Source organism: Pteropus medius, unplaced genomic scaffold, assembly GCF_902729225.1.
Source record: "Pteropus medius unplaced genomic scaffold, Ma_sr-lr_union100, whole genome shotgun sequence".
In the NCBI taxonomy this organism is placed as follows: domain Eukaryota; kingdom Metazoa; phylum Chordata; class Mammalia; order Chiroptera; family Pteropodidae; genus Pteropus; species Pteropus medius.
In genome coordinates this window covers 1,752,188-1,775,783 of record NW_024350399.1, presented here as the reverse complement: position 1 = coordinate 1,775,783, position 23,596 = coordinate 1,752,188, and the positions used below count along the sequence as shown (strand labels likewise).

The 23,596-nt window shown below is 42.4% G+C and overlaps 1 protein-coding gene across 4 annotated transcripts in view; it reads right to left on the bottom strand.

The window, feature by feature from the left end:
- SLAMF6 (SLAM family member 6) overlaps positions 1–13,809 on the bottom strand; it is a 38,325-nt gene extending 24,516 nt beyond the window's left edge. For 2 of the 4 annotated variants that reach the window (XR_005648002.1, XM_039839952.1), the window contains exons 1-2: positions 13,595–13,807; positions 9,221–9,411 (exon numbers count right to left, since the gene is read on the bottom strand). Coding sequence is in view for 3 of the 4 variants with exons in the window: in XM_039839952.1 (XP_039695886.1) it covers positions 9,221–9,320 (100 nt within the window). In the remaining variant the exon portion in view is untranslated. Of the gene's footprint in view, positions 1–9,220; positions 9,412–13,594 lie in introns of all 4 variants that reach the window. The other 2 variants (XM_039839951.1, XM_039839949.1) reach the window with 2 other exon arrangements.
- Positions 13,810–23,596: the final 9,787 nt, after the last annotated feature.

The window sequence follows — 23,596 nt, the reverse complement described above, 5'->3', positions numbered from 1 at the left end:
AAAGTAAATGCAACAAAGAGCTGGTTCTTTGAGAAGGTTAATAAAATTGACAATCCCGGCGAGACTCACAAAGAAAAAAGAGAAAGAACACAAATAAACAAAATCAGGGATGAAAGAGGGGAAATTATGACTGATATTGCAGAAATACAAAGGATCATGCAAGAATACTATGCAAAAGCATATAACACCAAATTTAATAACCTAGAAGACATTGACTAGTACTTAGAAAAATAAAATATTCCTAGACTCAATCAAGAAGAACTGGAAAAATCTAAATAGACCAATCAGCAGTGTGGAAATTGAAACAGTCATCAAAAATCTACCAAAAAGTAAAAGTCCAAGACCAGATGGCTTCACCAGTGAATTCTACCAAGCATACCTTTTCTCTTCAAACTCTTCCAAAAAATCGAAGAGAAGGCAATCCTGCCCAACTCATTTTATGAGGCCAATATTATTCTGATACCAAAACCTGGTAAGGATATCACAAAAAAAGATAACTACAGATCAATATCTCTCATGAACACAGATGCAAAAATCCTAAATAAGATACTGGCGAGCCGAATACAGCAACATATTAAAAAGGTTATACACTACGATCAAGTGGGCTTCATCCCAGAAGCATAGGGATAGTTCATCATACGCAAATCGATTAATATGATACACCACATAAACACATTAAAACGTAAGAATCATATGATCATATCAATAGATGCAGAAAAAGCCTTCAACAAGATACAGCACCCATTTATGATCAAATCACTTAACAAAAGTGATTTGATAGAAGGAAAGTACCTTAACGTAGTAAAGGCCATAAATGACAAACCCTCAGACAACATTATACTTAATGGTGACAAACTAAAAACCTTCCCTCTAAGATCAGAAACAAAGCAAGCCTGTCCACTATAGCCACTGTTATTCAATATAACATTGGAGGTCCAGCCAGTGCAATCAGGCAAGAGAAAGATATAAAAAGCATCTAAATAGGAAACGAAGAAGTCAAACTGTCACTATTTGTGGATGACATGATTCTCTATATAAAAACCCTAAAGACTCCACAAGAACACTACTAGAAACAATAAGCAAATACAATAAAGTCTCTAGATATAAAATCAACATTCAAAAATCTATAGCGTTCCTATACTCTAATAATGAAGTGTCAGAAAAAGAAATGGAAAAAATAATTCCTTTTGCAATTGCAACAAAAAATAAAATACCTAGGAATAAATCTAATGAAACATGTGAAGGACTTATATAATGAAAACTACTAGACCCTGTTAAAAGAAATTGAAGAAGATACAAAGAAATGGAAAGATATTCTGTGTTCTTGGGTTGGAAGAATCAACATAGTTAAAATGACCAAATTACCTAAGGCATTATACAGATTTAATGAAATCCCCATCAAAATCCCATCGGCATTTTTTAAAGAAATAGAACAAAAAATCATCAGATTTATATGGAAGCACAAAAGAGGCCCAATCACCAAAATAACCTGAGAAAAAAGAACGAGCCTGGAGGCATCACTCAGCCCAACTTCAAATCTACCATAAAGTGACAGTAATCAAAATGGCATGCTATCTGCAGAAAAAGAGACACACGGATCAGTGGAACAGAATTGAGAGTCCAGAAATCCATTTTATATGGGCAAATAATATTTGACAAAAATGCCAAAAATATACAGTAGAGAAAGGAAAGCCTCTTCAATAAGTGGTGCTGGGAAAACAGGAAAGCCACCTATAAAAGAATAAACCTAGACTGTTGTCTATCACCAGAAACCAAAATTAACTCAAAATGGATTAAGGACCTGATATAAAACCAGAAACAATAAAATGCATAGAGGAAAACACAGGAAATAAACTCAAGGGTCTTAGACTTAAAGAGGATTTTATGAATTTGACCTCAAAGGCAAGGGAGTAAGAGCAAAAATAAGTGAATGGGAATATATCAAACTAAAAAGCTTCTGCATAGCAAAAGAAATCATCAACAAGGTAAAGAGACAACCATATGAATGGGAAAATATATTTGCAAGCAATGCTTCCGATAAGGGCTTAATTTCCAAAATATGCAAAGAACTCATATGACTCAACAACAGCAAAAAACCCAAACGATCCAGTTAAAAAATGAGCAGAGGACCTGAACAGACACTTCTCTCAAGGAGACATACAAATGGCCATCAAAACATCACAAGATGCTCATTATTGCTAGCTATTAGGGAAATGCAAATAAAAACCACAATGAGATACTATCTCACACCTGTTAGAAGAGCCGTTATCAACAGGACAAGTAAAAACAAGTTTTGAAGAAGATGCAGAGGAAAAGTATGAAGTGTATCACCTCATACACTGTGGTGATACTGCAAATTGGTACAACCACTATGGAAAACAGTATGGAGGTTTCTCAAAAAACTAAGAATTAATCTACCATATATTCCAGCAGCAATCTCTCTACTGGGTATTTACTCTAAAGATTTGAAAACCCATATCTAAAAAGATATTTGTGCACTGATGTTCATAACAGCATTATTCATGATGGCCAGGACATGGAAGCAACTGAAGTATCCTACAACAGGTGATTGGATAAAGAAGCTGTGGTACATATATACAATGAAATATTACTCAGCCAAGGGATGAATACTGCCATTTGCGACAACATGGATGGACCTCGAGATAATCATGCTAGGCAAAATAAGCCAGACAGAAAAAGTTGAAAACCACATGATATCACTTATATGTGGGATATAAACCTAAAAGCAATAAATGAACAAGCCAAACGAGCAGAGACTCATGGACATGAACAATAGACTAGTGGTTACCAGACCGGAGTGGGGAGAGGGGAGGTAGATGGGGTAAAAAGGGTCAAATATGTGGTGACAGGAAGAAATCTATGGGTGGTTAACATACAATGCAATGTATATATATGCCTTACTGTTGAATTGTACACCTGAAACTTACTAGATTTCGTTAACCAATGTCACCATAATAAAAATTACAAAATAAAATAAAATTTTTTTAAATTAAAAAATTAAAAAAAATAGCTTCTACAACTCAACAACAAAAAGATAAATAATCCAATTAAAAATGGGCAAATGAGAGAAAAAAATGGCGTAGATGATAGAGGCTCTGTTCATCCCTCTGGTGACCAAATCAAAGTCTTGAAAGAAACAAAGAGCAAATAGCAAGGAAAATCACTTGGGATCTAGATGAACAAGCCATACAACTAGGGAGAAATCTACAAAATCACCCTACAACAGCAGAACATAGCATGGGGCGAGGACGTGAGAATGTTCAGTTCGGAGCAGCTGAGTGGGACGGAGGCAGAGGCAGCAGCAGCAGCAGCTGCTCATGCCTCTTAAAGGGGCCGTGTCCATGAGTGGACTTTGGCAGTAATTGACCTCCTTGCTTTGAGCACCAGCTCTGGTTTGGCTGCGCAGGGGGCACCAGGGACTAACTTACAGGGGGGCATTGAGTTGTTAGAATGAGGGCTGAGGCGAGACTTTCTCTGTACAGAAGTGCCGGTGGTCTCCATTTTTCCTGTGTTAAGCCCTCTCCATCCCAATGTGCAGACTCAGTGCCGCCATAGCAGAGACGTCATCAAACTGGTCATCAAACTGGATAATAGAGGTTGCTTTGCCCAGAGGATTCCCTGAAACTCCACCTCCCCTAAATTGTGGCCCCACCCAAGCCACATCCAGATGTGTCCTTGCTTAGTCAAGTGCCCCTTGCTGATCAGAGCCAAGACTCACACTGGTGGCAGCTGGTCTCGGTTTCTGGTGTGGCCTTTTGAAACAACTCTAAGCACAGCATCTGTAGATTGCTTGTTGAATCTTAACTGGTGGCCCTGGAGGGGCACAGGCTTGGGCTAAATTTGGCCTGCAGCTGATCCCCTCTCAGGACTGTTCCATTGGACACCTACCACACAAAGCCACACTAATAAGACCAAGAGACTTAAGAGCTTTGCTTAGTACATAGAAACAGACACAGAAAGGCAGCCAAAATGGGAAGACAAAGAAGCAGAGACCATATGAGAGAACAGAACAGAGATCCTGATATAATGGAGTCAAGTAATCTAACAGATGCAGAGTTCAAAACGCTGATTGTAAAGATTCTCAATGAACTTAGGGGAAGTATAGACGAATTCAGTGAGAACTTCAACAAAGAGATAAAAAAAATATTAAAATGGAAATGAAATTATAAAAGGGAACCAGTCAGAAATGAAGAACACGTTATCTGAGAGAAGAGTATATTAAATGGAATAAAGAGAGTGAATAAAGAAGAGGATCGAATGACCTACATAAAGGATGGGAAAGCTAAGGACACTCAATCAGAATGGCAAAAAAAAAAAAAAAGAAGCCAAGATTATAATAATAATTTAAGGATCCTATGGGACACTATTAAATGTAAAAACATCTGTGTCATAGGGGTACCAAAAAACAAAAAGAAACAAGACGTTGAAGAGCTATTTGAAGAAATAATGATGGAAAACTTCCCTAACCTTGTGAAGGAAATAGACATAAAACCTCAAGAAGCTCAGAGTGACCCCCAAACCAGGAACCCAAAGAGGCTCCACACCAAGACACATCGTAATTAAAATGCCAAAAGTTAAATACAAAGAGAGAATCTTAAAAGCAGCAAGAGAAAAGCAGTTATCTACAAGGGAGCACCCAAAAGACTGGCCGCTGATTTCTCAAAAGAAGCTATGCAGGACAGAAGGGCTTGGCACAAACATTCAACATGATGAAAACCTAGGATCTACAACCAAGAATACTTTACCCAGCAAAGCTATCATTTAGAGTTGAAGGACAGATAAAGAGCTTCCCAGACAAAAATAAGCTAAGGGAATTTATCAACATCAAACCAGTATTGCAGGAGAGATTTCTTTAAAAAGTAAAAATCATGTATCAAAAACATGAATAAAGAATGGTAATAACTACATTCCTATCAACAAATACCTCAAATGGAAAAGAATGAGGTGCTCCAACCAAAAGATAGTGCGGCTGAATGGATAAGAAAACAAGACCCCTATATAAGCTGCTTACAAGAGACTCACTTCAGATTAAAAGACACATACAGACTAAAAGGAAGGGTATTGAAAAAGATATTGCCTTGATGGACCTAGAGGGTATTGCACTGAATAAAATGAGTCAGATAGAGAAAGACAAATATTACATGATTTCACATACATGTGGAATCTAAAGAACAAAATAAACAACAACAAAAACAGAAATAAACTCATACAGAGAATATTTTGAGGGCTGCTAAGATGGGAGGGGAGTTGAGGGGACAGCGAAAAAGGGCAAAGGGATTAAGAAGTATAAATGGATAGTTATAAAATAGACATGGAGATATAAAGTGTAGCATAAGGAAAATAGTCAATAATGTTGTAATAAATATGTAAGGGGAAGAGAGGTACCAGATTTAGTGGGGTGATCAGTTTGTGAGTTATGTAGATCTCTGATTACTGCTATACAACTGAAACTGGTATATTATTGTGTGCCAGCTGTAATTGAAAAAAAAATACCCATTGAATTGTACAATGTAAATACAAACAACTAATTGACTATTATATTTCAATAAAGGAAAAAAAAAAAGAATGTAACAAGAAAAAAAATGGGCAAATGACCTGAATAGACATTTCCAAAGAAGGTATACAAATGGCCAATAAACACATGAAAAGACGCTCAGCATTGTTGGTGATAATGAAGATGAAAATCAAAATTACAATTAGATAGCTTTACATCTACTAAAATGGTAATAATAATAACAATAATCAGTAAATAATTGTTGGAAAGTATGTGGAGAAATTAGAACTCTTATACATTGTTGGTGAAAACGTAAACTGGTACAGTCAATGTGGAAAACCATTTAGTGATTCCTCAAAAAATTAAGCATAGAATTATAATATGATCCAGTAATTCCACTCCTATATCCATAAGAATTGAAAACAAGTGCTCAAACAAATACTTCTACACAAATCTTCATAGCAGCATTATTCATAAAAGCAAAAAGGTGGAAACAATACAAATGTCCATCAATAGATGAATGGATAAATAAAATGTGGTATATACATGCAATGGAATATATTCAGCTATAAAAATGAATGAAGTTCTGATAGATACAACGTGAATGAACTGCAAAAACATTATATTAAGTGAAAGAAGTCAGATACAAAAGGTCACATATCATATGATTTCATTTATATGAAATATCCAGAATAGGTAAACCCCTAGAGACAGAAAGCAGACTAGTATTTGTAGGGGACTGGGGGAGGGAGAAATGTGGAGTGATTGTGTAATGGGTAAGGGTTTCCTTTTGGGATGATGAAAATGTTTTGGAGTGATAGAAGTGGTGGTGACGCAACACTGAATTTACTAAATTCCACTAAATTGTACACTTTAAAATTATTATTCTATATTTTGTGAATTTCACCTTAATGATAGAAAAGAAAGAAAAAAAGTGAGTGCAGATGGAGACACAACTAAGGCTAGATCTGGATCGAAAACTGAGAAGCATAGAAGGCTAGAGGTCACAGTGGGGACAGATGGCAGATTCTGTGAGGTGGAAAGGCACGATCGTTTTTGAGGATAATGACAAAATGTAAAACAACTCCCTCTGCCTGTGGAGAGCAACAATAAACCTTTGAAGGTGTGGATGGTTGGTAAGAAGTAGATAATGCTGCTCAGGGGAAGGGGAGTCATTAGATTACAATCTCTTAGCAGAAAGCCTGCAAGTTTTCACCTCAAAACCTCAGAACTATTTGGCTAGCCCCCATGTGTTGGCTCTGTCTCCATTTCCAACCACTATTCTCTCCTGGACAGCAGAATACCTGTATATGCTTATTGCAAACATAATCAGAGAATTAGTTTTCATTTCTCCTTCTTTCCAGCCCCACTATGACTTAAGTACCATAAAATCTAGAACCTTGCTACTTGAAGTGTAGTCCATGGAGCAACATTAGGGTTACCTAGGAGCTTGTTATATATGTAGAACCATTCCAGAATTAGCATTATAACGAGATTCTCTAGTAATCTGCATGCATATTAACATTTGACAAGCTCCCAAATAGAAAGAATAATGGTGAGACAAATGAGATTCATTTTCCCCAGGGCATGATGATGCCTGATTCCTTTATAGCTATTAGGATTATTTCTCAAAATGGTCTATATTTCCAGCTAAATTTTCTAAAAGGAGAAAGTTATGGTGTTTGACCCACTTGAGAGAGTGCGAACTGGTGTGAGTCGTCTTCCTTCATGTTTGTTTTCAAGATCGATTTTATTTGTGCCACACTCTTACCACAGTATTTTTCTTTCCCTTTCTTAATGGCTCCAAACAAACTCTTTTGCACATATGATTCTCTCTGCCTTGAAAGCTTCTTTATTAGACTCCTCCCTGTTTGAATTCTCATATCCATTAAATATCAGATGAGATAATAGATGAGATGCTACCCTCATCCAAATAATATCAGATGTGTTACCTCATCCAAAGCAGATTCTCTTGTTTTCCTCTCTCCCGGTAACCTGCTTATTTTTTTGTTAACATCATGTTTTGTAATTATATACATATTTATGTGAATATATATGGCTGTTTGTAAACTAAAGAGCATAGTAAAGTGGTTAGCACAGACTCTGGAGCTAGCCTCCCTGATTTCCAACCCTGGCAATCACTGCTTTCCTCCTAGGCCTCAGAACAACTGCAAACACATTTAAGTATGTACGTGCCTCCCCCTCCTCCCCTCCCCCCTCCACCACCATAGCCTTAAGGGTCTGTTCTCTCTTCCCTCTTTCTGAAATAGCAGACAGTTCCCTTAAATGTAGATGTAATTGAAGTTGTTAACTGACCCATTTAATATTCTAGATTGAGAAGAGGTAGTGATAAGGGCCATCATCTTTTACAAAATCTACTTACAAAACTTTTAATTGTTTTGTTTTAAAGTATACACAGTTAAGTTTTTCTCCTTTCTCCTTTTCTTTGGGAAAAAGGCCCTCTCCCTCAAATCCAGAAGATTACCCTGAAACTGGTGACTTGGGTCCTCTGGCTATTGATAAGGATTATCCTTCCAGTTGTAAGCAGAAATGGCTTTAGACCAGGCAAGGCCCTTAGAGTCTAGAGAGGGGAGGGGACCTTTAACCCAAAGGTTTTTTGTTCTTTAAGAAACATATTACCCAAGCCTGTTCTCCTTTACTTGCTTAAAAGGCAAATCAATAATAGAAAATTAATAGATATGTGATTTAAATAACAAGTTTATATCTTCTTTTTTCTTTGTCTAGGGACAGAGGTGGCATTTCAGCAGGATACCCAAGACCCCGTTCTGAAGGAGACAGAGAGGAAAAGAGCTCCATGAAACCCTAATATGCAGGGACTACAACCCTCCTCAGCAGGAAGCAGATGCAGAAGAGACCTATTGTCCCTCTACATTCATACTAATAAGAAAGGGTTCATAGCTATTAGAAAAGAGTTAGGCAGGAAAGTTAGATAGGGGGTCTCCGTACGCCTGCACAACAATGAAGTCATCCTATTCTAGAAAGGGTCCACCCCAGTCCGCCCACAATTAAGCAAGCCAAAAGTTATTTTTGGGCTAAAAGCAACTCATACAAGGAAACAAGCAGAAAATTACGGGTGCTAGACTAACCAGTCACTTGCACCTGCGCGATGAAGACCATAATGACCTTCAATTCACCTAAGCCATTATATCATCATGATGGTATAATGACGGTGTAATGATTATATCATCATTATAATATGATGTATATTCCCAGAAGTTCATTAATATCATTATAACAGACTGAATTCTGGGAACTCACATGCACAGAAAGCAAATGATGAGTCACTGAGTCGGGTCCATCTTAGTTGTTCATCAAGGAAGTCCACTCCTCTAAGAAAACTAACCACATACAGCAAATAGGGATTAAAAACACCAAAGACTTTGTTACTGGTTCGTTGAGCCCTTGAGCCACTTTTCACTTGCTCAGGTCGGCTCCTCATATACTATTGCTTTACTTTCCCTTCCAATAAAGCAATTCTTTTCAGCTGTGCTTCAATGTCTTGCTCAGTTCTTTGTTTGAGACATCAAGAGCCTGGACAATGAGTCAAGAGGAGAACCCCATTCTCTAGTAACAGCAGCGGCTGTGAGCTCTACCCAGTCCCTTGGCAGAGAGACAGACACCTATATATAGATGATTTAGACTTAGCAAGCTGAACAATAACCAAGAAGTCATCATGGCATTTACCTGGGCCAATGAGAAAGGCAAGCATGAGAAACTGGAACAACCAGACCATACTCTTCGCACTGGAGACTGGTGCTGGAGACTTCACGGCAGTCAAGTTCATTCTGTATTGACAGTGCTTGTTATTAGAACTTCCTCTTCCTCTTAGAAGTGCGGTAAGAGCTTCTTCCTGCTTACTGTCAGCATAGAGCTGACTGAGAAAGGAAGACTTTGGTGGTGAGACGCCCAGTTTTACTACCCGCAATAAACGTTGGTGCCTGCTATTTCATTCTCATGTCAGCCCCTCATGCACTCTTTCAACTGGGCATCTCACCACCAAAACCTTCCCTTCTCGATCAGCTCGGCGTTGACACTAATAGTCCTAATTTTATGTTATTATTATTCTATTTACTTTTTTTCTGAGCAAAGTACAAAAATCTTAAGTGTGCGATATGAATTAGAATTTTCACTTTCTATCTATATGCTTTTTCATTTTTTGGTATTTTTTTTATTGTGGTGTAACTGTTGCAGGATCCTCAAAAGGTGAGATGGGACATCGAAGCTATAAGCAGAGTTTATGGATGCTGGCACCGGCTCAGGGGATTATTATCCAAAGGCTGAGCCCCAATTGTAGCATAACAGGCAGTTTTATACAGTCTTGTCATTCCTACACAGCTACAGATATAAGGAAGAACATTAATTGGTTGGCAAACTATGAAAAAACTGATGTTAGCTGGAGAGTCCTTGAGGTGTGGGAGGGCAGTCAGGAATGAACTCGTTTGAGCAGGAAATGGCCAGGCAGAGTCAGGCTGCCACATTCTTCCCTTTGATGCTTGGACCTAGGACTGGGTCAGAGAGCATCATCTCCTTCTTCTAACTTTTGATTTAGAGGCTGGTACCTCCATAGCATAAGGACTTTTGCTGCAGTTTTTTTTTCTACTATTGCTTCTATGAGGGAGGTGGTTAACTGGATAACAAGAGGCAACAGGCATGGAAGGAGGAGGTAGGTTCCGAGAGGAGGAGTACTATCCCAATTAAAGTCTTAAAGCCACCGAAAGTGGAGAACCAGCCTCCAAAGAGGTTACTAGGGTCCCATCCTTTCCAACTTTGGACAGGCACATGAACTATTTTCCTAATATTAGTAGCTATGGCAGTCACAGCTTTGCCATTGCCATCTATTTTGAGGCAATAATCAGTCTGGTTAAACTTTTTGCACATTCCTCCTTCTTCTGCTAATAGATAATCTAAGGCTAGGTAGTTTTGGTAGATAGCTGACCACATCTGGGATTGTTGCCTGGCTAGAAGCTCTAAGGCAGTTGCAGTCTCATTGGTTATGATCTCAAGAACTGCTTGTAATCTAATGATCTAGTTAAACATGTATATAGGGGTTCAGTAACCCCAGCTCCCATTTTGGGCCCAAGTTGCAGGGCCATAGTAGAATAATATGGTGGGACGGCCACTTATCTTCTCTCCACGTTTTTTATCCTCCTGTTTCAAATGATCTCTTAGTTCTGGCCTTTAAATCTTGATATAGAGGAACACCTAGCTCATTTCCTCCTTGGTCAGGTAGAAGGAAGAAGCAAGGCTGAATGCTCCCAATGGTGCAACTTCCCTTCCAGTTAGTCAGGAGTTGGGTATAAACTCACTTTCCACAAATCCAGAAGAGCCCAGCTTTTGGGGCTGGTGGAATTGAGGTTTTCCCAGAATGTATCAATAGCCGAGATGGTGTGGAAAGAGTTAGAAACCATGCCATTTTCTATAGTACAGTTTGTGATGGTTGGGTTTTCATTGAGAGAGGGGCACGAGGAGGAGTTAGCTGCAGTATTATTGGCCCAATATCAGGAAGGAGACTTGGGCCACCAGTTTAGGTCTGTGTGATTTAAAAGCAGCATTCTTTTACATGGGGTTTCTCCAACCCACGAGTGTATCCTGGACCCATTGGCCAAGACATTCTTCCCCTACTGCCAGTTGAAGGGCGTGGGTCAAGGCGATGAGCTCTGCCATTTGTGCTGAGGTTCCCCTAGGCAAAGGTTTTGCCTCAGTGGTAGAATGTAGGGTCACCACAGCATATTTTGCAAGGCGTTCTCCTCCCCTCACAAAGCTTCTACATCAGGATCCTTGAGGGGCTGGTCTGTCAAGTCAGGTTGGCTGGAAAACACTTCATCCATGACTTCAATGCAATCGTGGACTGGCTGGCCAGGCCCAATGGGTAGCAAGGTGGCTGGGTTCAAGGTTTGTACTATCTCTAGGCAGATGCACGGATTTTCGCACAGCATTCCTTGGTATCTGACCATCTGGGCATTAGTTAGCCAATACTGTCTCTTGTATTCCAGTAATGTTATTACTGAATGTGGTACTCAAACTGTCAGTTCTTGTCCCATAGTCAGTTTGTTGGCCTCTGACACAAGGAGGGCCATGGCTGCGAGTGCTCACAAGCAGGGTGGCTAGCTCTGGGCGATAGAGTCAAGCTGTTTGGATTGCTAAGCCACGAGACGGTGCTAAGATCCTAGCAGTTGGGTTAAGATCCCTATTGTAACACTCGTGCTCTTGTGTATGTACAGAAAGAAAGATTTGGTTAAGTCTGGGAGTCCTAGTCCAGGGGTGTTAGTGAATGCTCATTTGATTTCTTCAAAGGCCTTCTGTTCTGTAGATTCCCAGAGTAGGGGCTCCTGTTCTCCCCACTTTACGACTTTATAGAGAGGTTTGGCTAAGATGGAGAAATTAGGTATCCAGATTCTGCAGAAGCCAGCTGCTTTGAGGAATTCGCGGACTTGTCGTCAGGTGGTAGAGATGGGAGTCGAGCAGACTGTTTGTTTCCTTTCTCGGCTAAGTTGGTGTTGTCCCTGCAACAGGTGGAAGCTGAGGTATTTGACTCTTTCTTGGCAGATTTGAGCCTTCCTTTTAGAGACCTTATAACACGCTTCCCAGAGGAGATTGAGAAGTAGATGGGTTCCCATGCATTTCTCTCTAAGAGGAGGTGATCTACACACTGGAGTAACGTACAGCTGTGTTGATTTTCCGGGAAGGCCTTTAAATCCAAGGCTAGAGCTGTCCCAAAGATGGTCGGGGAGTTTTTGAATCCTTGAGGCAATCGCATCCATGTCAACTGGCCTGTGTCTCCGCTTTTAGGGCTTTCCCTTTGGAAGGCAAAGATTGGTTGACTCTGAGGAGCCAGGTTAATGCAGAAGAAGGTGTCCTTGAGGTCCAGACAGGTAAAACAATCTGCCTCAGTGGGGATGAGGCCTAGGAGGTTATGTGGGTTGGGGACAACAGGGTGCAGGGTGACAGTTGCCTGAATGACTGCTCATAGATCTTGGACCGGCCGGTATTTATTGGTCCTTGGCTTCTGAACCAGCAGGAGAGGTGTATTCCAGGATTATTGGCAGGGACAAAGAATTCCATACTTCAGAAGTCTCTCTAATTGTTTTTCTATCCCCACTTGTACCTTATGAGTGATGAAATACTGTTTTTGGTGGACTGGCTCAGCTCCTGGTTTTAAACTCTTCCACCACTGGAGGAATGTGTCAGGCTAGTCCTGACACATTAGGTCGGCCCTCGACTATCATTTGGACCATAGGCTCCTGGGGGCCTAGCAGAATGAAGCCTGGTCTGGCCTAGTGCTGGCAACACAAGCTTATTTTTCTTAAATTGACCTTGGAGTGTGCCAAGGCTTGGGCTAGGAGGACCCTACAGTTTTCCTTTAGGCAGACTCAACCAAGGGGGTCGGGTGAGAACAATTGCCTTCCAAGAATCAATATAAGGAAATTGGTCTCTGTGGCCAGGTTGACTGGTAATGACTTGAGAGCCTTTGCAATGATTTCCTTATCAAGCGCTTCCTCTGCTGGCCATCCAACGCCAAAAGTGGGCCAGTCGATCTCATAGAGGATGTGGAGTTTCTGTGGGTGAGTTTAACTCCATAATATCCTGAATTACTCTTTTTGAAATTCTTAAGCATGCAACCTAAAGATGTCTGTTTACTCTGTTGTGTACTTATCCTTCTACCCATGGTCGCATATGCACTCAGAGGTTCACCTCGCCCGTCTCCAGCTACTCTCCTCATGGGGAACTTTCAGGCGCCTCTTAGCAATTGGTGGGTAGGTATAAACTGTAGACTCAGATCACTGGAGTAGACTCCTCATGGAGATCCAGTGACACCACTCTAAGCCATATGAGGTTTGCCATGGAACTGCAGATAGGGGCTCAGCTCTCGCTTCATAGTTAGGCCACATCTCAGTCTCACACAATCAAACACCAAACACACTCCACCCTCCTCCCTATATACCTGAGAGGTCACAGTTTCCTCTAACAAATATAAAGTACTCGGGTGACCCCAGGCATTGATCAGACTCCCCTTCTGTCCTCTAGTGGACAGGCTGTTCCTGGGACCTGGGTCCTTACCATTCAGTCAGGAGGTACTTCTGGGCTGGTTCCTACATCTCTCTGGGTTTTGTTGTGCTTCTGGGGCAGCCGCCCAAGGTCACTGGAAGAGATGTTTCTCCCGTTATGAGCAAGGGGCCCATTGGCGCGCCAAGTGGAGTCTGTGTCTCTCTCTGCATCCTGGGGGCCAGATCCTGAAGACAAGGGAGGCGAAAAACCGCAGTCTCCAGATCCTGGATAAGCCCCCAGAAATGTTGTGGGATTCTTGAAAGGAGAGACGGGACACCAAGGCTATAAGCAGGAAACAGCATTTATTGATGCTGACACCGGCTCAGGAGGTTCTTATCCAAAGGCTGAGCCCCGATTGTAACATAACAAGCAGTTTTATACAGTCTTGTCATTCCTACACAGCTATAGATACAAGGAAGAACATTAATTGGTTGGCAAGCTATGAAAAAACTGACATTAGCTGGAGAGTCCTTGAGGTGGGGGTGGTAGCTATGAGAAAACATGTTAGCTGGAGAGTCCTTGAAATGGGGGAAAGGCAGTCAGGAACAACCTCATTCGAGCAGGAAATGGCCAGGTAGGGTCAGGCTGCCATATAACAACTTAAATTACAAATTACAGTTGCATAATCTAAATTTTAATGTTTTACCGACACAATTCAGTGTCATTAATTATATTCACTGTGTTGTGCAAGCACTAACATTATCAATTTCCAAAATGTTTTTGTTAACTATGATATTATAATTTCTAAGAAATATATATTTGGTCATTCAGATGACCAAAATGTATTTCTCAAGTATATTTGGACTTTGTTTATGGTTCCTGGCTCACGGCTCCCAAAACCCTCGAAATTTCCTGAGCCATTAGAGCAATGGGGCATATTTTGTTTTACTATTTGATTTTTTATTTTTAGTTCCTGAAATCTCTTCAGAGCCATAAAGATAAAATGTATGTCTTGTTATTGTAACAAGCCCCTTTCCACCTCAATGACATATATGTTAATTAGGTGACTTTCAGACTGTACCTTAGGATGAGGCTGGTTGCCAGGGGAACCAATCAAGCAATTAGAGGGTTGGAACATTTAGTCCCACCTCCTCACCTCCAAGGAGGGGAGAGGGACTAGAGGTTATATCAGTCACCAATGAGTTAATCAATCATGCCTATGAAATGATGCCCTCATAAAAAACAAAAAGAACAATGTTCAGAGAGCTTCTGGATTGGTTAACACATGGCAACTTGGGGAAAGTGTTGTTCTTAGAGTGCGCATGGAAGCTCCTCATTCTTTTTCTATACCTAGCCCTATGCATCTCTTCCATCGAGAGGTTCCTGAGTTACACCCTTCCATAATAAACCATTAATTCACTAACTAAAATATTTCCCTGTGTTCTGTGAGCTGCTCTAGCAAATTAATTAAACCCAAGGAGGGAATCGTGGGAATCTCTGATCTATAACCTGTCGGTCAGAAGCCCAGGTGACAGACAACCTGTACTTGCAATTGACATCTGATATGTGGAGCAAGAGAAGAGTGGCTCAAGGGTCTGGTAACAAAGCCTTTGGGGGTTTTATTTCTACTTACTGTGGGTGGTTACTTTTCTTAGAGGCATGGGCTTCCTTAATAGATAACTAAGATGGATGGGATTCAGTGACTCATTGTTTACTTTCTGTGCATGTTCATTCCCAGAATTCAGTCTGTTATAATGATATAAATGAACTGCTGGGCTTATGCATTATATTGTAATGATGGTATAATGATGCTCAGGTGAGTTGGAGGTTATTATGGTCTTCATTGCACAGGTATGAGTGACAGGCTTAAACTGGTACCTAATTCTTTGCCTAACTTTTTTTTTTTGTGGAAGTTACTTTTTACCCCCCAAAGGCCTTTAGGCTTAATTGTGGGCAGACTGGGCAGGCCTTTTGTAGACTAGGATGACCTCAGTATTTTGCAGGTGGACCCAAAATCCCCTAAGTTTCCTAACTTTTTTTTTTTCCTAAGAGCTGTGAGCCCCTTCTTACTAGTATGGATGTTGAGGGAAGGAAGGTATCTGCTTCCTGCTGAGGGTTGTAGTCCCTGCCTATTGGAGCTCTTTCCCTCTCCGTCTCAGTCAGTACGGGGCTTTGGGTTGTCCTCCAGAGGATGTATCCTGCCAAAATGCCACCCCGTTCCTAGACAAGGAAGAAAGGAAAATGCAAACTTGTTATTTAAATCACATATCTATTAATTTTCTTACTATTGATTTTCTTATTAAGTGAAAAGAATAAGCTTAGTAAAGGAAGACAGACTTGGTTAGTATATTACTTAAAGAAAGTCTTGGGTTAAGGGTCTCCTCTTCCTGTCAGTGCCCAGCTGATCAAGAATGGCAGATTTCGGTGGTGAGATGCCCAGTTGGAAGAATGCACGAGAAGCTGACATGAGAATGAAATGGCAGGCACCAACTTTATTGCAGGGTGCACCCTTCTGTTGCGGGGAGTGTGCTTCTGCTTCTGCTCTGTTAGGGGACCACATGAGCTCCACATATATCAGAGTACAATGGTGGCATTCTGCCACGCATGCATGATACAATAAGCTGAATTATGCTTACATATATTAGGTGTAGGTGCCTACTAACTAATGTAACATTCTAAATCCAGAGTCATGTTCCTAGCCGCGAGCCTGAATAACAGCCAGACCTGGGACCAGCCAGGCCTGGGACTCACACTCCACCCCTTCAGAGTCATGGCATGAGATTTGACCTGGTAGGCACTACCTTGGGCCCACAATCCACTTGCCATTCCTGGAGTGGCTTAGCCCCATGGGGCATCACCCCCAGAGTACTCTTTACCCGCCATCTCTCTGGGTGCTACTCAGCACACCAGAGGCATTGTGACACAGAGTTAGATCTCCATACACAGTCCAACTGTTGATGCAGACGTGCACAGGGCCAGTTTCATTCATGAGGACCAACCACATAGCATGAAGCTCAGCCCATTGGCTAGACTACCCAGCACCAGTTTCATACCAAAAGGTTTCTATGGACAGCTGCAGTGCCACAGCAGCCCACATTGAGGGCTAACCTTGGAATGAGTCGTCTGTATACCAGGCATCCTCAGGGATGGGAGCCTGACCCTTTTCACAGGGACTTGGTATGTCTCCCATCTCAGCAGGCTCTGCCAGGAGCTCCGCTTGAAATTGCACTGATCCCAGTAGGGAAAGCAGTTGACCTGACAGGGAGCTTGCAGAAAACTGTGCCCGCTGCTCCAGGTATGCCCCCCACTTTGTCAATGTAGGGGTCTGTGCAATTCCTGTATGGGGAGTCTTCACCCAAGATCACAGCCACCCCTCCACAGGGTGCATGGACTGCACAGTTACAGGATTAGGGCCATTGATGGCCTCACTGGTCAGAAAGGCCACATATATGGCAGCCAGTTGCTTCTCTATCAGAAAATACTGCGCTTCCGCACCTTTCCATAACTGGGACCAGAAGCCCATTGGTACCTTCCAGGAACCGTACTTCTGTCACAAGCTCCACCCAAATCCTACATCATCCACCTGCACCGTAAGCAGGAATGGGAGGGCTTGTGCTATAGCTTGCTTTGTAGCCTTAAAGACCTGTCTTGGGGGTCCAATCTCACTGGGCACCCCGTCACACTAGATGGTTCAGGGGTTGTATTAAGGAGGCCAAATGCGGGGTGAACACTCTCCAAAACCTCAGCAGTCCCAAATAGGTTTGGAGCTGCTTCACAGTCTCAGGTCGGGGATATGCCTTATTTTATCAATCATTGTCTCTGGCATTACTTTTGTTTTACCTGAGCAGACAACTCCCAAGAATTTGACAGAGAACCCAGGTCCTTGGACCTTGTCCTCATTGACTGCCTAACCCCAATCAGCAAGAGCTTCTTGCAGGCTGGTCGCCACTGCTTCTAGTTCTGTAAGAGAATCAGAGGTAGCATTATATCATCAATGTAATGATACAAGTGCACTGCAGGCAGTTGTTTCCACATGGCTAAATCTTAAGCCACAAGACCATGGCACAGACTAGGGCTGTGCAGATAGCCCTGGGGAAGGATGAAGAATGTCCACTGTCGCCCTTTCCAGGTGAAAGCAAACTGTTCTTGACTTTCTGGGGCTATGGCAATTGAGAAAAAGGCATTTGCCAAGTCCACCACATAATGGTATTGTCCAAGTTCATGTGACTATAATGTTTGTGACATTCAGCATGACAGCATGCAGCGTAACCTTATTCAGCTCCTTGTAGTCAACCGTCATGCTCCAGGAGCCATCAGTCTTCTTCACTGGCCACATGGGGGAGTTGTATGGGCTATGAACAGGACGAATAATACCGGCATTTTCTAGCCCCATTATAGTATGTCTTATTTCCTTATGGCCGCCTGGCAGGTGATACTGTTTTGTGTTCACTACCCAGGTGGCCTGGGGCAACACCAGTGGGGCATGGTGTGAATGTCCCCAGATAATAGTTTTCACCAGCCTAATGCGAAGGTGGAATTCACCAGCAGTGGCATTCACACTCAAGCCTCGCAAAACGTCAATCCCCAAAATGTACTCCTGTACGGGGGATATGTACACTTGTTATGTCTGAGGAGGCAATCTGCCGATACCAAATGTCACAGGGATGTGCCACACATGAATAATTCAACCCCCATGGCCTTCTATGGTTGCAGTGGCCCTGGGGAAACTTGTCCAGATTCCCATAAAGCAGGGTGCTGTCAGCACCCATGTCCACGAGGGCTAAACCCTCTGTACGATGCAGGGGAACCAATGTATAATCAATTCCATACTTGGCCTCAGGTCAACTGGCTCCCCTTACAACCAGGTGTTCCGGCCGAATCCTTAATCAGGGAGATAATTGAATGACCAGCTGCACCTCATGGATTGTGGTTTTCCCAGGAATAAGAATGAATTGCTGGTCAGGGTGCAGCTGATTCCACAGTGCCAACAGCACTTTGTTAGGTTGCTGTTCCATCTTTTCTGCAGCGACTCTTGCCTCAAGGAGATCAAACAGCATTTGCCTGTGGCTCACTCTCACAGCTAAAAGGGCTGGGCATTGCTCTGCTTCCCCTTTTCAGCCACATTTCCATCAGGGCACTGACTGGTCTGGGAGTGTGGCGGGCGGTGCGGCATGCACTTGGGTGGAACGCTCCTTGCATTTCATTTCCACATACCCCAACCTAGCCATAGTGGATGTTACCTCATGGATCTGCCTATCCATGTATGAGGCCAGCAGTGCCACCATGGTGCCAAAGGTACTGGCTGGCCAGAAGTCAAAATCAAGTCCTTCATACGGGTTGTAAATACCTCTTCATGGGGGCTAGTGTACTGGGTGTGAAACATCATCTGTCACATGCCCATTTCCTGAATTATCTGGACCAGATCTAAGTATGTGGTCCATCTGCTCAGTCTCTGGCAACTCCCCAGGATCAGTCCACACTGTCTGTGCAGTGGACATGAGCCAGTTAATCAGGGAGTGATTGCCTACATCCCGTGCCATATTCTGGAGGTGTTGCCTGAGGGACGGTATCACCTTTACGGAGGCCAGCTGAGCCAGCTCTTCTGGAGATAATTCAGTCCCTTTGGCTCCGTCATCCCACAGCTGCAGCAGCTATCCAGGAACGGTCTCCCCAGCTCTCTGCCACATCTGTTTCATCAGGTCCCGAAGTTCGGCAGGGGTGTACTGGATCAAGGTGGTATGCTTATTATCCTGGGGGTGCCACCAGCTTTCCTGCCCTGGGGCCAACAGCTGTTCCACTTCAACCTGCTGCCGTATCACCAGCCGCACCTGCTGTGGTGTTGCGGGCGGATTCTCAGACCAGGATGATGGCAGCGACCCATCAGGGCCCTGCAGCATGCGTTCTGCTGCCACCAGCCATTTTTCCAGCGCTTCTTCCTGGTGTTGTAGCTGCTGCACCTGCTGAACCTGATCCCGAACCTCTAGGCTGGCCTTCTGCAGCACCGTCAGGAACATCCAGACCACCCAACCTGCTGCCTCCCAGTGAGCAATCGGAACATTTCGCTCCAACATCTCCAGGGCTTTCCAGACATCCTCCGTACGTGGCTTCACTCCATCCCAATTCCCCAGGGGTGTCCATGCAGCCAGATACGAGGCCACGGGATACCACTGGGAGGTAGAGGCCACATGTCCTCCACCTGTGTCTCCTCCACCTGAGGACTGTCTGGAGCTCTGGGGGCTGTACACACCTCATCGTGTGGACTATGCCACATATCAGCACTGAGCTGATTGAGAAGGGAAGGTTTCAGTGGTGAGGCACCCAGTTGGAAGAATGCATGAGAGGCTGACATGAGAATGAAATGGCAGGCACCAACTTTATTGTGGGGTCCGCTCTTCTATTACAGGGAGAGCGCTTCTATTGCGGGGGACACGCTTCTGCTTCTGTCCATTAGGGGACTGCATGAGCTCCACATATATCGGAGTACAATAATGGCATTCTGCTACATATATGTGATACAATAAGCTGAATTATGCTTACATGTGTTAGGCACAGTCGCCCTACTACACTAATGTAACATTCTAAATCCGGGGTCATATTCTTAGCCGTAAGCCTGGATCACAACTAGACCAGGGACCAACCAGGCCTGGGACCCACATCTCCTTTGACTATAATGGCTTTGCCTGGCTTAAGACAAGTTTTGCTTACAATGGACTGATTAGAATGCGATAGGAATGCTAAGCTTCAGTGATTCTTAATAACCAGAGGACCTGAGTTACAAGTTTCAGGGCAATTATCTGAATTAGAGGGAGAAGGGCTCTTTCCCAGAGAATGAAAAAGAAAAAATAAAGTAAAAACCTCAGCAAAACTTAGTAGCATAAAAGAAATACTTTGAAAAGAGCGATTAAAAATTCTGTGAGCACATTTTGTAAATAACAGCCCATATCAATTCTATTTTTTATGGCTGAATAAAAAATGTCTGTACGTATTACATTTTCTTTACTCATCTGTGTATAGATTCTTGGGTTGTTTCTATCATTTGCTTATTGTGACTAATGCTGCAATAAACACTGGAGTGCATGTATCTGTTTGAGTCCCTGCTTTCCATTCCTTTGGATATATACCTATGAGTGGAATTGCTGTATCATATGGTAATTCTGTTTAACTTTTTGAGAAACCATCGAACTGTTTTCCATAGTGGCTGTACTATTTTTTATATTTACACCAGCAAGGTTTAAGGGTTTCAACTTCTCTACATCCTTGCCAACATTTTTATTTTGTTATATATATATTTTTGATAATAGCCATCCAAATAGATATTAAGTTGTATCCTACTGTGGTTTTCATTTGCATTTCGTTAGTGAATGTCGAGCATCTTTTCATGTGTTTATTGGCCATTTGTATGTCTTCTTTGGAGAAATGTCTATTCAAGTCCTTGGCACCTTTTAAAATTTGCCTTCTGTGAACACAGGTAATTTTACTTCTTCCTTTTTAATTTGAATGCCTTTAACTTTTTTTATCTTGCCTACTTGTTCTAGCTAGGACTTCCAATACTGTGATGAATAGAAATCGTGAAAGTGGCATCCTTGTCTTATTTCTGATCTTAGGGGGAAACTTCTAGTCTTTCACCATTGAGTATGATGTTAGCTGTTTTTGTTTGTTTGTTCATTTAATCTGTGGCCCATTGTAGACTGAATTATAGGTGTGTGACATATGGATCTGATCGGTCATTTTAGCAGAAGCCAGGAATAGAGATGGAATTATCCAGCAAAATCTGTGGAGAACCCTCTTATCTAATGGCTTGGATCGCTGTGAATTGCATGGGATTCCAACAAGGTTTTTGAGGCCTTATAACCAGTAGTAATACTTCAGCTTGGACTGAAGAGGACAGAGATAGGACTAGATGAAGGAAGGCTATTAGATATCTGAAATTCTATAGGACAGGGCAATAGAGCTATCCAGCTGCAAATATGCATTGCCCTTCAAGAAAAGGGAAAAATATGACATCCTGGCCCTCAAATTTTCAGAAGTCAGTAGGGCTGATACTGCCACCATGTGTCCTAGGGCACAGGATAAGAGGTCAGGGCTGTTTTCTCTCTAGGTCCAAAGTGGTGGGGCTATTGACTAGGGCTGAAGAAATGGAATTGGGCCCAGAAGGAGGGGTCACCCAGGTGGACTCATGGGACAGAGCATTGAGCCAAAGAAGATTGTTCTCAAGTCTTAAAAAATCTAATAGAATCTTTCCTGCTGAGTTTTGGACTTTCTTGGGATCTGTGACCATTTGTTCTTTTCTACTTCTCCCTTTTGAAATGGAAATGTGTATCCTTTGTTTATTCCACCCCTGTATTGTGGAAGTGTTAACTTTTCTGGTTTTAAGGCTTACAGCTGGAGATGAATCTTCCCTCAGGATGAGTCATACCTCGAGTTTCCCACATACCTGATGTAGATGAGATTTAGTTGAGATTTTGGAGTTAGAGTTGATGTTTGAATGAGTTAAGATTGGGGAGGGGCTGTTGGAATAAGAATAAATATATTTTTGAGAAGGACATGGATTTTGAGGTTGTAGAGAGCAGAATTATAGGCTGAAATGTACCTCCCCCTAAAATTCATATATCGAAGTCCTAATCCCCTGAGTACCTAAGAATGTGACTGTATTTAAAGATGAGGTCTTTAGGGCACTAGGGGAAAAAATGGTGTAGATGATAGAGGCTTTGTTTATCCCTCTTGTGAACAAATCAAAGTTGTGACAGACACACGGAGCAAACAGCAATCAAAGTCACCTGGGATCTTGATGAACAGAAGCACTACAACTAGGGAGAGAAATAATTAATCAACCTGCAACGAGTAGAGGGTAGGAGAGAGCGAAGATGTGAGGCTTTCCAGTCCTGAGCGGTTGACTGGGACAGAGGCTACGGCAGCAGTAGCTGCAGATGCCTCTTAAAGGGGCTGTCAGCGAGCAGACGTTCGTAGTGATGGACCTAATCTCTCTGAGCACCAGTGATGGACCTAATCTCTCTGAGCACGGGCGGGGGAGGGAGCGCCAGGGAGTTACAAGGGGACACCAAGTGAGTGCCAGAGACGAGGCTCTTTCCTGGGCAGAAGTGCCGGCAGTATCCATTGTTCCTCTCTTGAGCCCTTCCCACTCCCAGTATTTGGACTCAGTGCCACCACAGCGGAGATGTCACCAAACTAGATAACAAAGGTCACTCTGCCCAGAGGATTCCCTGAAACTCCACCTCCCCCAACTCTTGGCCCCACCCAAGTCACATCCAGGTGTGTCCTTGCTTAGTCAGGTGCTCCTTGCTGAGCAGCGCCAAGACTCACACTGGTGGCAGCTGGCCTCGGTTTCTCGTGTGGCCTTTTGAGGCAACTACAAGTACAACATCTGTGGATTGCTTGCTGAATCTTAACAGGTAGCCCCAAGGAGGCATGTGCTGAGGCTAAACTCGGCCCACAGTCGAACCCCTCTCAGGTCAGTGCCACTGGACATCTACTCACAAAGCCATGCTAATAAGATCGAGAGACTTAGGAGCTTTGCTTAATACATAGAAACAGACATAGAAAGGCAGCCAAAATGGGAAGACAAAGAAGCAGAGACCATATGAGAGAACAGAACAGAACAGAGATCCCGATATAATGGAGTCAAGCAATCTAACAGATGCAGAGTTCAAAACACTGGTTATAAAGATGCTCAAAGAACTCCGAGGAAGTGTAGATGAATTCAATGAGAACTTTAAAAAGAGCTAAAAAAAAATAAAAATGGAAATGAAAATTATAAAAGAGAACTAGTCAGAAATGAAGAACATATTATCTGAGATGAAGAGTATATTAGAAGGAATCAACAGAGTGGATAAAAAGGATTGAACCACCAAAATATAGGATGGAGAAGCCAAAAACACTCAATCAGTTTTATTAACCTTCTCAAAGAACCAGCTCCTTGTTGTATTTATGTTTTCCATTTTTTTTTTGTTTGCTTTCAGTTTGATTTATTTCTGCTCTAATTTCGATGATTTCTTTCCTTCTGCTGACTTTAGGCCTCTTTTATTCTTCCTTTTCTAGTTTTTTAAGATGAAGCAT